At 49.9% G+C, this 13,762-nt stretch overlaps 1 protein-coding gene across 1 annotated transcript in view; it reads left to right on the top strand.

Moving 5' to 3' along the window:
* Positions 1-13,171, top strand: part of MMD2 (monocyte to macrophage differentiation associated 2) — a gene marked incomplete at its 5' end in the record, with an annotated part of 17,079 nt that extends 3,908 nt beyond the window's left edge. The window contains 3 exons of the mRNA XM_008050216.2: positions 7,937-8,038; positions 8,832-8,901; positions 12,886-13,171. Coding sequence (XP_008048407.2) covers positions 7,937-8,038; positions 8,832-8,901; positions 12,886-13,089 — 376 coding nt within the window. The remainder of the gene's footprint in view (positions 1-7,936; positions 8,039-8,831; positions 8,902-12,885) is intronic.
* Positions 13,172-13,762: the final 591 nt, after the last annotated feature.

Raw genomic sequence — 13,762 nt, 5'->3', positions numbered from 1 at the left:
CGACAGGTGCGTGCTACCACGCCCGGCTAAGTTTTTGATTTATTGTAGAGATGGGGGTCTCACCAAGTTGCCCAGGCGAGTCTCGAACCCATGGGCTCAGGCAGTCCTCTCACCTTGGCCTCTCAAAGTGCTAGGATTATAGGTGTGAGCCCCCGTGCCCGACCTTGAAGGCCATCTCTTTAAAAAACAAAACAAAACATGTTATTGATGTGTAACGTACGTGGAGAATGCACACAGTTGCAAACTTTCATCTCGATGAACTTTCAAGTTGTAGCCAGCACAGACTGAAAAAGCAGAACACACCCATCCCCAGAAGCACCCCCCATTCTGTACACCCCTGCCCCAGTCTGGTAGCAACCCCTGAGGGTAACTCAGTCCTAACTTCTGCATCTCACTGGTTTTGCCCAATGTTGTACTTTCTCTTAATGGAATCAACATTCGTTCACGTCTTGCTGCTGCTTTTTTTTTGAGTTGGAGTCTCACTGTCGCCCAGATTGGAGTGCAGTGGCATATCACGGCCACCCCAGCGTCACCCTGCTGGGCTCCGGCGATCCTTCCGCCTCCCCTTCCAAGTAGCCGGAACTACAGGCATGCGCGACCACACCTGGCTAATTTTTGATTTATTGTGGAGACGAGGTCGCACCAAGTTCCCCGGGCTGGTCTTGAGCCCACAGGCTCAGGCAATCCACTCGCCTCCGTCTCCCAAAGTGCTGGGATGATGGGTGTGAGCCACCACGCCCGGCTTTTTTGGACTGAGGGGTGGCTCCCTTGGGAGCAGGGAGGCTGGCACAGGTGTCCAGGGACGAAGGGAACTGGCCTGGACTATAATAGTGGCCTGGAAGGTGTGTGGAGGGGAGGGGGATGGATTTAAAGGATGTTTAGTGGGAAAATCTGAGCAGGAAAGAGGGAGGAACACCAGCGTTTCTGGGGCTGGATTTCTCTGGGACGTCAGTGGCTGTGGGGAGGGCAGCCCTGTTGTGGGCTGTGGGGAGATCACTGCATATGAGTCGGCTGCACGACTGGACTGAGACAGGAGACCCGTTGCTCTCCTGGGCCCCTGTGTGCTCCTGGCTGTCAGGTAGCAGGGGGCAGACACACGGAGACTTCTAGACGCATGTGTGGGTTCTGAGTGAGGGGCTGCAGCTGTGGCAGGTGGATGGGAGGCCGCTCCAGTTTGCCAAGAGCCAGACAAGAGAAGCCAGAAGCCACAAAGGGAGCTCGTTCCATGCAGTGGCTTCTTGTTGGCCCTGAGTTGTCTGTGGGCACCCCCTGGTGTCTTTTTGGTGTCTTTTTTTTTTTTCTGCTTGTCGTGAAGAAGAATCACAAGTTTTGTGTGCAGTAGCGCTAACTATCCTTGGATTTTTAAAAACATTTTTTTAGAGACGGGTTCTCTGTCGCCCATCCCGGAGTACGGTGGCTTGATTATAGCTGCAGCCTCGACCTCCTGGGCTCAAGTGATCCTTTTTCCTCTGCGTCCAAAGTAACCATACTACAGATGTGCACCACACCTAGCTAAAAAAAAAATTATTTTTGGTTGAGATAGGTCTTACGATGTTACCCAGGCTGGCCTCAAATTCCTGGCCTCAAGTAATCCTTCTGCCTCAGCCTCTGCAAGTGCTGGGATTACAGGCACGAGCCACTGCACTTGGTCACTCCCTCCAGCCCTGATGACACAGGAGGACTGGGAGAAGCAGCTGGGAGCCTTTTGCAGGGAGCTGCACTTGCCTTGGTCCCAAGATGCAGGAAGGGACCCCAGGCCATGGACATGAGCCCAAAAGTCGAGGACAACAGCGTCACAGCAGCCCGGCACTGCACACCAGAGGGCGCTGTTTCGCGCCTCCTCCCTACCCGGAACCAGCATGGTGGCTCCAGCTTAGAGAAACTGACACAGCCTAAAGCCACTTTGGCCACGAAGCTCCGTCTGTGACTCTGGAGCCGACCCATTCTCATTCCATCTGGCATTTTTCCCAAGGAGCCTTCTCCGGTGTCCCCATCAGTGGCGAGGAAGGGGCAGGTCATCTACGGCAGGCGTGGGCTCTTGGGGCGAATCCCCAGGACGGCTGCGGGGGTGGCTGAGGACATACCCCCTGCTCTCCACTTGGCTCCAGAACTTTCTGACTCCTTCTGAAGTCCTGGCGTTGGGTTGCATCTCCCTCCCTGTTCAGCAGCTGATGGAGATGTTCCTTTACCCTTCCTAATGTTTAGAACTCTATTTCATTTCCTCGAGGCTTGGGGAAGGAAGATTCTGTGTCACGCTTGATTCTGCCACTTCTTCCTTCCATTTGTGACATAGCCCTGCCTCGTTAATCACGTGAGTGACGTATGCGTGCTAGCATCATGCCCTGGTCTTGTTTCTCCTCACTATAGCTTGGGGGTGGTGGTATCATTATGTCCATTTTGCAGGTCAGGAGAGACTCAGTGATTTGTCCAAGGGCATGTGGCTAAGAAGCAGGTACTCTGGAACCGGGACTATCCATGTTGGTCCTTGTATTTATTTTATTTTATTTTATTTTATTTTTTTGAGTTTGAGTCTCACTCCGTTGCCCAGGCTGGAGCACAATGGCATGCTCACGGCCACCCCAGCGTTGACCTGCTGGGCTCCGGCGATCCTTCCGCCTCAGCCTTCCAAGTAGTCAGAACTACAGGCGCATGCTACCACGCCCGTCTAACTTTTTTTATTTATTGTAGAGATGCGGTCTAACCAAGTTGCCTGGGCTGGTCTCAAACCCGTGGGCTCAGGAAATCCACTTGCCTCGGCTTCCCAAAGTGCTGGGATGACAGGCTGAGCCACCAAGCCCGGCTGGTCCTCGTATTTTTTAAACTATTGTGAATATTCTCCAGGATAGTGTCTTAGACAGGACACAGGCAGGAGACAGAAACTATACAATGATTTGAACAAGGAAAACTTAATACAGGTATACCCTAGAGACCACCGCAGCGGTCTGACTCTATAATCTATTTTCTTTTACTACGGGAGAGGCTTTTACCTTCTTTTTAATCATGTATCACCCTTTCCTTACATACAGATTTTATGCAGGAACTTTACATGAAAGCCTGGTTCGTGAAAAACAAAAACCAAAAAGCTGAATGGGGTTTTTCTGGTGGCAGAAGGGATGAGGAAGCCAAATCGTTCACACCCCCACCCTCTCCGTGGTCCTCTGGGGGAAATTCCAGGGCTCTGCAGAAAACGGCTTGAAAACCAGAGCAATACAAGGGAAAATGCTTCGATACCACCTGGTCCCCTGTTCCCCTCTTTCCACACACCCAGGTGTCCAGCCAGAAAACCAGGCACCATCCAAGTTCCCCATCCTTCACACCAACCAATCCCAAGTCCTGCGGATTCTTCTTTGGACTGCTCTCAAACCACAGCCTCTGCCCACCTGACACCTGTGACCCTCTGCCATGGCGCTTACAATGACTGCAGTTCATTTACTTGTGAGCACTGGGCCTGCCAGCCTCTGCATTCCCTGTGAAATTGTGAGTTCCACAGGGGCAGGGGACTTTAGTTAGCAGCCATGCCCTCAGACACCAGCACACAGCCCAGCACAGAGCAGCGCCCATCAGTCACAGCTAGGGTACAGAACAGAAACTCAGGTCCTAGATTAGCAGGGGAAGGACACTCAGAATTGTACTAGAAATCAATGTCAAGGATAGGTCGAGCGTGATGGCTCATGCCTGTAATCCCAGCACTTTGGGAGGCTGAGGTGGGAGGATCACATGAGGCTAGGAGGTTGAGGACAGACTTGGCAACATAATGAGACCTCATCACTACAAAAACTTCAAAAATTATCTGAGTGTAGTGGCTCAAGCCTGTCGTCCCAGCTATCTGGGAGGCTGAGGCAGGAGAATTGCTTGAGCCCAGGAGTCTGAGGCTGCAGGGAGCCATAATCATGCCACTGCACTCTGTACCACAGAGGGAGACCCTATCTCTAAAAAAGAACAAGAAAATCGACAACTTTGGGAATGGGAAACTAATAGCATCTCTGAAAACATGAGGCCGTCGGTGGAGGAAAGACAGAGATGTGAGTGTGCTGATGTTCTCGTCTCTCCTGGCGGGGAAAGTTGAGAAAGCTAGCATGGGAAATGCAGCATTTTTTAAAAATCCACCTTTCTTATGCTTTACTTAATTTACCCTCTTTAGAGTCAAGGTGCATTTTATGATGAAGAAACGTTTGTCTGAAATTCAGCAAGAATTTTTAGGGGCTCGTTTTCCGTTCTAGTCAAGTCAAAATGAAATGTAATTCTTTTAACTAAAAATGATGTCTGTAACTTGATTCTCACCTTTTCTCCTTGTCCCTCTTCCCAGCCTATCCTTCTACCCTACAGCCTATTTTTAGTACTGCTTGGAAGGGAATCTAGAATGATGTTCACTGATGGTTATTTTGGGTCATGAGATGGGCTATTATTTTTTGTGCCTTTAAACATTTCAGTAGTACTTAACTTTCTTATAAAGACAGTTGGACTCTGAACAGCTCACTTTTTTTTGCCAGAAGTTTTACATAAGACATTCCCATTTAAGAAATTTATTCCAGAACAAAATTCAAAGGACCCTCTTTGCACCCACCACCACGGTTACCTGCCCCTTCCAAGACAAAACCACTTGGGGGGGTTCACATTTTTTTCTGTGTCCTTCATATGCACAAATGATACAGCCATGTCATCCTTGACTCCTCCCTCCTCCAGATACCTAGCAATATACCTTGGAGATCTATCCATGTTGGTACAGACAGATGGTCCTCATATTTTTTAAACTGCTGTGAATCTTCCCCAGAATCATGTATTAGACAGGGCACAGTCAGGAGACAGAAACCATACCACGATTTGAACAAGGAAAATGTAATCCAGGCATATCCCAGAGACCACCGCAGTCAAGCGACTATCTTAATACAATGAGTCGCATAAAGTTTTGGGTTTCCCAGGACATATAAAGTTATGTTTACACTATACTGTCGTCTACTAAGGGTGCAATAGCATTGTGTCTAAAAGAACAATGTATATACCTTGATTAAAAATACTTTATTTTGACTGGGCTCTGTGGCTCAGCCTGTAATCCCAGCACTTTGGGAGGCTGAGGCGAGTGGATTGCCTGAGCCTACTGGTTCGGGACCAGCCTGGGCAACTTGGCAAGATCTCATCTCTACAATAAATCAAAAATGAGGTGTGGTAGCACACGCCTGTAGTTCCGGCTATTTGGAAGGCTGAGGTGGAAGGATTGCCACAGAGTCCAGCAGGCTGACGCTGGGGTGGCCGTGAGCGTGCCACTGCACTCCAGCCTGGGCGACAGAGTGAGACTCCAATTCAAATAAATACATAAATAAATAGAAACACTTTATTGCTAAACTGGCTCTGGATTCGGCTTTGGCTTGAGGGAATGCTGTGGCTGGTTTGATCCAGACCACTAAAAGTTTTCCCTATCAGCCTAAGGCTGTTTCACTTTCCTGCCATCAATGTATTCACTGGTGTAGCACTTTGAATGTCCTTCAAGAACTTCTCCTTTGCATTTACAACTTGGCTAACTGTTGGGTGCAAGAGGCCTAGCTTTTGGCCTGTCTTGGCTTTTGACATGTCTTCCTCACTAAGCGTGGTCCTTTCTAGCTTTTGATTTAAAGTGAACAGCGTATGACTTTTCCTTTCCCTTGAACACTTAGGAGCCATTGTAGGATTATTAACTGCCTAATTTCCATATTATTGCGTCTCAGGGAATAGGGATGGGGAGAGAGACGGGCAACAGCCAGTCAACAGAGCCGTCAGAACACTCACAATGTTTATTGGTTACGTTCACCATCTTGCAAGAGCCAGTTCGTGGCCTGCTGAACAATAGCGATAGTAACATCAAAGATCACTGATCACAGCTTGCCATAACATATGCAATAATAATGAAAAAGTTGGAAATATTGTGAGAATTGCCAAAATGTGATGCAAGAGACACGAAGTGAGCACATGATGCTGAAAGAATGGCACTGATAGACTAACTCCACCCAGGGTTGCCACAAACCTCCAATTTGTAAAAAAAAATGCAATATCTACAAAGTGCGGTAAAGTGAAGCTCAGTAAAATGAGGTGTTCTTGTATCAAGAATTATTAACAGAGGATGGGTGGCAGAGAATTGACTGATAAGGGTTAAAGACAGTTATGAAGAGTCTGGGCTGGGTGCAGTGGCTCATGCCTGTAATCCCTACACTTTGGGAGGCCGATGTGGGAGGATCGCTTGAGCCCAGGAGTTCAAGACCAGCCTGGACAATGTAGTTAGGTCCCATCATTACAAAAAATATTTTGGGTATAGTGACGCATGCCTGTATTGCTAGCTAATTGGGAGCTGAGGTTGTGGGATCATTTGAGCCCAGGAGGTCGAGGTTGCAGTGAGCTATGATCACACCACTGCACTCCAGCCTAGGTGACAGAGTGAGACTCTTTCACTTCAGAAAAAAAAAAGGAATCTAGTGGTAGCAGACACAAGGGATGACTCCTACTCTTAGGACTGAAGGTGACCTCAAGTGCTCGAGGAAGAGCCTGATCAGGGCTGAGATCCCAGCTCATCTGTGAAGACATGGCTTTGGCACACTGGGTGGCTGCAAAGTCAGTGAAGAGTTTGCTTGTGCGACTTGCTGGAAATCTGCCCTCTCGGGTTCTAGGGATGCCATCCACAGGGCATGCCTGACCTTAGCACTCACGCCCTGCTGGGAAGCTGCTGTGGCACTGCTGAACCAGGAGTTAGAGAGGCCTCCTCTGCGGGTACCCAGGGCATTTCTGGGCAGTTCAGTCGGGACAGCTCTAGGCAGCTGGACAGCCAGCTTGTAAGGCAGGGCACCCCGTGGGAGCCCCAAGCTCGTGTGGGTGAAGGAAGAGTGCAGGGAGCAGGGCACTGAGCACAGACCTGCTCTGTCTGGGGCCCCTGGCCGTGCTGCCGTTGCCCAAGTCACCAGCTGGAGACAACTCGCTGAGGCCAAATGCTGGAGAAAGCTGCACCCTGCTGAGGCCTCGCCCTGCAGGGACTGCCCAGCTGAGCAGTAGAGAAGAAAGCACAGTCACCAGATCCTGGCAGGAGAATCGCAGGAGTCAGGGAGAGGGAGACTTCCTCCCGTCAAGTCCCTCGAGTACCAAAACCTTTAAAAATTTTTTTGTCACCCAGGCTAGAGTGTAGTGACACGATCATAACTCATTGCAGCCTTGTACTCCTCGCAAACTCCTTGGTCTCCTGGGTTCAGGTGATCTGCCCACCTCAGCCTCCCAAATAGCTGGGACTACAGGCACAGGCCACCGTGCCCAACTAATGTTTCATTTTTTGTAGAGATGGGGGTCTCACTATGTTGCCCACGCTGGTCTTGAACTCCTGGCCTCAAGCAATCCTTCTGCCTCAGCCTTCCTAAGTGTTAGAACTCAGGCATGAGCCACTGTGCTACCAGACCCTAACAATGTGTCAGTTACAAAGGGCCAGCTACATGATCACAGAGCAGGCAAGAAGGGTGAAATTGGATTTGCAAGGCAGTAAATTAATAACCAGCAGAGATGGATACCAGCTTCATTTTCCCTTCCTGTCTGGTAGCCATTGGAGTGGTTTTTCAGGCTTTTTCTCTTGGGACCAATGCTGCGATGAACAGTCTCATCTGTGTCTTTTGTGTGAGTGTGTGTCGAGGTCTGATGGCTTCCGCCAAGTTGTTCTCCACAGCTTCACTTGCTTACAGTCCCACGCGTCTCAGGTGCTCATTTCCTTTCCTCCTCGTTGTGATCAGTTTGCTAATTTTCCTCGAATAACAACTTGCCATTTCAATCCGTCTGGTGCTCTCTCTGCCTCCTCACACGTCTTCCGTGAGAGCCCGTGTCCCACTTGGGAGCTGCAGGGGACAGGACCTCTCGGGATCAGTTTCCTGTGATGAGTGGTAGATTGTGGGCTGGGTACCCCCAGCCTCAGGCTGTGCCTTGGCCTTCTCTCTCCCAGGCTGAACCTTCGAGAGCTGGGCCCCTGGGCCTCCCACATGCGTTGGCTGGTCTGGATCATGGCCTCCGTGGGCACCGTCTATGTCTTCTTCTTTCATGAGCGGTAAGCCAGGTCCGGGGGTGTCGGGGGCATGGGGTTCTCTTCGATGCTCCAGCAGGACTGCACCCCTGGGCAGGAGGGACCCCAGGGTGATCCCACAAGCATGTGGAACATGCATTCCAAGGTTTGGGCCCATGGATGACCACCAGCTCCCACAGCCTAGAGGGTCAATCCGCCGCACCCATCAGACTGGGTCTCACGTCACCTGCTTTCCCCAAACTGTGTCCGCAGATAAAGGGAAGGAAAAGGCTCTGACAGAGCCACACTCCCTGCACCCCCATCCTGCCTAGTGACAGAATAGGAATACTTAAGTGGAGCAACAATACTATCAAAGCAAAAGGGAACAACAGACTCCTGCAGTCTCCAAGCCCAGGGCCCTCTGGAGGACATCTAGTCCAAGACAGCAAGTAGGTTTCAGCTGACACAGCAACTCAGCTTGATTGAGAATGGCTGCTCGGACCCAAGGGAGAAAGATGCTGGGATCGAATAGTAATGTCTGCCACAGGCTGAGCATCAAGAGTGCCCATATGCATGCTACGCCCTGTATTTGCAACCCTTGTTCTAGCTCCAACATACATTTTACAGATGTGGAAACTGAGTCTCAGAGAGGGAAAGGCGTCATGACTGCCAGCACCCATTGAATGTAAAATCTGAGTTGAAGAGTGCTGGACAGAGAAAGAAGAGTCTTCCTCTCACTGTTCTGGTCAGGGTATTCCCTCTTCCCCAGAAATAGGGAGCGATGTGCTGTTCCCTCCCAGGGACATATGTCTGAGGCCAGGTGCTTGTCTTCTGCCAGGTACAAGGTTGTGGAGCTGCTGTGCTACATGGTGATGGGCTTCTTCCCCGCCCTGGTCATCCTTTCCATGGTAAGTCCCGTCTACCCAGCATGGGCCTCCCATCAGGCTAGAGGGGACCCAGCGTGTCCAAGCTGGACCTGACCCTTGGGATTGTCAAGTCAAACCTTCTCCTTTGGTAGATGGGGAAACTGAGGCCCAGCCTGAGTTGCCCAAAGAGGCAGTCGAGCTTGGAGGTTAGCCCCTGGAGTCCCAGCCATTGGGTTCTCCACCACTTACTCTCTACTGTTCTTCCCCTTCAGTGAGTCCATGAGCCTCTCTGTACTTCAGTTCTCCTGTCTAAGGATTAAATGAAAAAAACAAATCCATGTAGAGTGACTAGAACAGTGTCTGGAACAGAGTGAGTACTTTTTTTTTTTTTGAGTTGGAGTCTCACTCTGTCGCCCAGACTGGAGTGCAGTGGCCGCTTCTGGCCCCTGCAGCCTTGACCGGTGATCCTTCCGCCTCAGCCTTCCACGTAGCTGGAACTACAGGCGTGTGCTACCACGCCCAGCTAATTTTTGATTTATTGTACAGATGAGGTCTCGCCAATTGGTTGCCCAGGCGAGTCTCGAACCCGCGGGCTCAGGCAATCCACTCACCTCAGCCTCCCAAGGCGTGGGATTACAGGCTGAGCCACCGAACCCGGCTTACGTTAAGTCTTAATAGTATAATTGGTGGCGGAGGCAAGCCTGTCTCATGTATGTCTCCCTGGATGCTTCTGCATCCTCAACTCCTCTCGGCACAGGGAACCAAGCAAGGAAGGAGCGACCGGGCTCTTTCTTTCCTGCACACTCACCGAGCCCTTGCGGAGGGCAGGAGAGTCCTCATGGCCTCGCTTCCCTGCGATAGGCTGTGACACTTGTCCCAGGCATCCTTGGGACATTTCACAAATGAGGACACTTAGGCTCTGAGGGGATGTGGCCAGCCAAGGCATTTTAGAACCGGCAGCAAGGTCATGACCCATGAGTCTTGTTTTTCGACAGTTTCCCTATGATTTGTATTTATTTTTCCAGATTTCCTTCCTTTTTTCCCCCTCAAGTTTATTTTTATTTAAATATATTTAAGGCCGGGTGTGGTGGCTCAAGCCTGTAATCCCAGCACTTTGAGAGGCTGAGGCGAGGGGATTGCCTGAGTCCAGGGGTCCAAAACCAGACTGGGCATCTTGGTGAGACTTCGTCTCTACAATCAATCAAAAAATTAGCTTGGTGTGGTGGCATGCACCTGTAGTTCCAGCTACTTGGAAGGGTGAGGCAGAAGGATCTCCTGAGGCCGGCGGGTTGAGGCTGCGGTGGCCGTGAGCATGCCACTGCACTCCAGTCTGGGTGACAGAGTGAGACTCTGACTCAAAAAATATATATATTTAAGTCTTTACTATTCAATTATAGAATAACCACAAATTATGCATTTTATATACATGTACTATATATACCTATATATCTTGAGTTGGGGTCTCACTCTGTCGCTCAGGCTGGAGTGCAGTGGCACGATCACAGGTCACCCTAGCCTCAACCTTCTCGGTTCAAGTGATCCTCTTGCCTCAGCCTCCCAAGTACCTGAGACTACAGGTGCACACCACTATGCTCAGCTAATTTTTTGATTTTTTCACTACATTGTCCAAGCTGGTCTCAAATGCCTGGGTTTGAGCAATCCTCCCACCTTGGCCTCCCAAAGTGTTGGGATGGACGTGAGCCACCACATTCTGCCTGACTATGCATTATATTTGTTTAAGGGCTTATGGGTACTTACGTATAGTAAATGTATATTTAGTTAGACATTCACTGCAAAAAAAAGTCCCATATGCAAATGCCACTCTTCCTTTCCCCCCCCAATACAACGCCCCAGCTGCAGCCCCCGTTAGTGGTTTGTTGTGTGTCTCCCATTTTTAAAACTGATACGCAAGCATGTGTGGATATGCAGACATACACTGACACATTTTTCTTTTATGATGAGATCACGCCTGGCAATTTTTTGATTTATTGTAGAGATGAGGTCTCGCCAAGTTGCCCAGGTGGGTCTCGAACCCACGGGCTCAGGCAATCCACTCGCCTCAGCCTCCCAAAGTGCTGGGATGACAGGCTAAGCCACCGAGCCCTGCTATTTAATTTAATTTTTTTTTTAATTTTAAAGGACTTCCCTTCTCTGACCCTGGTGCAGCCTTACTGCCTGCCTCTTTCACTTCCTGAAGAGCACTGAGCTCTCTCGCCATCCTCTCTGGGAATTTGCTTACTCCCAGAACACCCTTCTTTCTCCCACAGCACCCCTCTCCTTGCCTAACTTTTAGGTGCTGTTCAGGCAGCGCCACCTCCTCTGGGAAGCCCAAACCCGCTCACCTCACCACCCGAGCCACGCTGCTGAAGACAGCAGAACATGGAAGTCCCACGCTCCCGCCAGGGGTTGCAGGAAGAAAAGATGGCCTCCCACGCAGTCTCCTGGCACACTCCAGGGGGCATGGCTCCGGCCAATCTCCTGTCATTTTTATATAGTTAATTTTCAGTTGTGATATGTGCCATGAACTGTGACCGAGCTGTTCAAAGTCAGGAGCATCTGTCTCTGGACACAGTAGGGTGAACCCCGGGAGACTTGACTTCGTAGAAACTCAAGTTGCAGGGCGGTAGGGATGGCGTGATCCCATTTATTCAAAAATGATGTGTTCTTATGGACATATACATGTCCCTGCACCGCACGCTGTATATTGCAATGGTATCGAACATTCTGGAAGGATACTATAAACTCCTGTTTACAGTAGGTGGGGTGAAGGCTTGGTCGATTCTTCTTACCGCTCAGTTCCCTCCTGTTCCATGAGAGTTCCTTTTGCTAGAAACAACTTGTGTTAATGGTGCTTGTTTCTGGGGTCCAGAACAACTTTTTTCTTACTATTTTTTTCTCTGATTTTGTTTTGCCATGAATATGTATTACTTTGTATAGTTGTAGTAAAACGTTCGTTAATATAACATTTACCATCTTCACATTTTTAAGTGTACAGTTCAGTGACTTTAAGCACATTCACGCTGTTGTGCGATCATCACCACAATCCACTCGTAGAACTTTTTTCATCTTTGAAAATTGAAATGCTAGCCTGGGCTCAGTGGCTCAGCCTGTCGTCCCAGCACTTTGGGAGGCCGAGGCGAGTGGATTGCCTGAGCCCGCGGGTTTGAGACCAGCCCAGGCAACTTGGCGAGACTTCGTCTCTACAATAAATAAAAATGTAGCTGGGCATGGTAGCGTGCACCTGTAGCTTGGGCTTCTTGGAAGGCGAAGACAGAAGGCTCGCTGGAGTCCAGCAGGTTGACTCTGGGGTGGCCGTGAGCGTGCCTCTGCACTCCATCCTGGGCAACAGAGTGAGACTCTGACTCAAAATAACAACAACAATCATTATTATCATCCCTATCACCATCATCCTGCTGTGAACATGGGTGTGCAGATATCTGTCAAGACCCTGCTTTCAAGTCTTATGGCCTGGAAAAGATAATAAGCTATAAAAACATTCTTTGACATTTTGATAGAAATGTGAGTTTTGGCCAGGTACTGTGGCTTATGCCTGTAATCCCAGCTCTTTGGGAGGTCAAGGCAGATGGATTGTTTGAGCCCAAGAGTTTGAGACCAGCCTGGGCGACACAATGAGACCTCGTCTCTACAGAAAATGAAAAAATTAGCCAGGTGTGGTGGTGTGTGCCTGTGGTCCCAGCCACTCAGGATGCTGAGGCGGAAGGATTGCCTGAGCCCAGGAGCGGTGATTGTCATGATGATGCCACTGCGCCCCAGCCTGGGTGACAGAGTGAGACCCCAACTCAAAAAAGAAAGAAAGAAAGAAAATAAAAATGAGAGTTTCTATCTGAGAATGAATTTGAAGGGAATTGTTGGCATCGCAGTTTTGAGACTCCCTGCCTGGGATTCTGGGCTGGCTCGCACCTGTATGCCCTTTAGTTTTGGGTGATGGAGAATGGCTGACTGGCGCCACCTGCCTTGCTGGCTGATGCTCTGACCTGTGCCCCCCACCCTTGTCCTTGCCGACAGCCCAACACCGAGGGCATCTGGGAGCTGATGACCGGAGGAATCTTCTACTGCTTGGGCATGGTGTTCTTCAAGAGTGACGGGAGGATCCCCTTTGCCCACGCCATCTGGCATCTCTTTGTGGCATTTGGTGCTGGTACCCACTACTATGCCATCTGGAGGTATCTCTATCTACCCAGCACCATGCAGACCAAGATGTCCAAATGAGGTGGCAGGAACTCCACAGGTCACGTGGACTTTTGGAGCAGAGCATCACAGGAAGTGTTTCTGCAGACTGTATCCCAGAGCAGTGCCGAGACCTGTCTACCCTGTCATGGGTAGAGTTCTTGATGGGTCTGAGGTTACTTCTGGTGACAGCTGGACCACCGCCTCGAGTCCCCAGCGAGAAAGCATTTAGTCATTTTTGCAGAGGAGAAGCTAACCCTGTAATGTGTTTCTATTTTAGACAAGTGTTTCCTAATACAACCAACATTAACATCCTCAGAAAAGAAAGCAGATACTGTCCCAGCAAATTAGGGGATGATAGGCCAATACGTGCTCCTTCTGAAGGTCCTGAGGAATCTGGCAAAGAGTCTGGTGGGTTGTTCATACCTGGGTGGCCAGGGCCTCCCTCTCTGCTACCAAAGTCCAGGCTGGGGAATTGTCCCCTGTTTAGGAAAAGTCATCCACAGCTTGTAGATGTGAGGGATGGTGAATAGCTGCGACCATGGCAGACATCAGCAATCGATTGCAGCTTCTGCGTGGAATCAGAATTCTTTTCAGTGCAGTGTTCTGGGCAGCCACTGCCAATTGATTTGGCACTCATGATGGAACTTCTTTGCCTTTCCGGCCCAGGGTGCTCTGAAAAGGGATCATGGCTAGAGCAGTTAAGTCTCCATAT

The sequence above is a fragment of the Carlito syrichta genome, unplaced genomic scaffold, assembly GCF_000164805.1.
Source record: "Carlito syrichta isolate Samal-C Ts95f unplaced genomic scaffold, Tarsius_syrichta-2.0.1 Scaffold143255, whole genome shotgun sequence".
In the NCBI taxonomy this organism is placed as follows: domain Eukaryota; kingdom Metazoa; phylum Chordata; class Mammalia; order Primates; family Tarsiidae; genus Carlito; species Carlito syrichta.
Note: the sequence above shows the minus strand (reverse complement) of the source record. Positions and strands in the feature narration are given on the sequence as shown.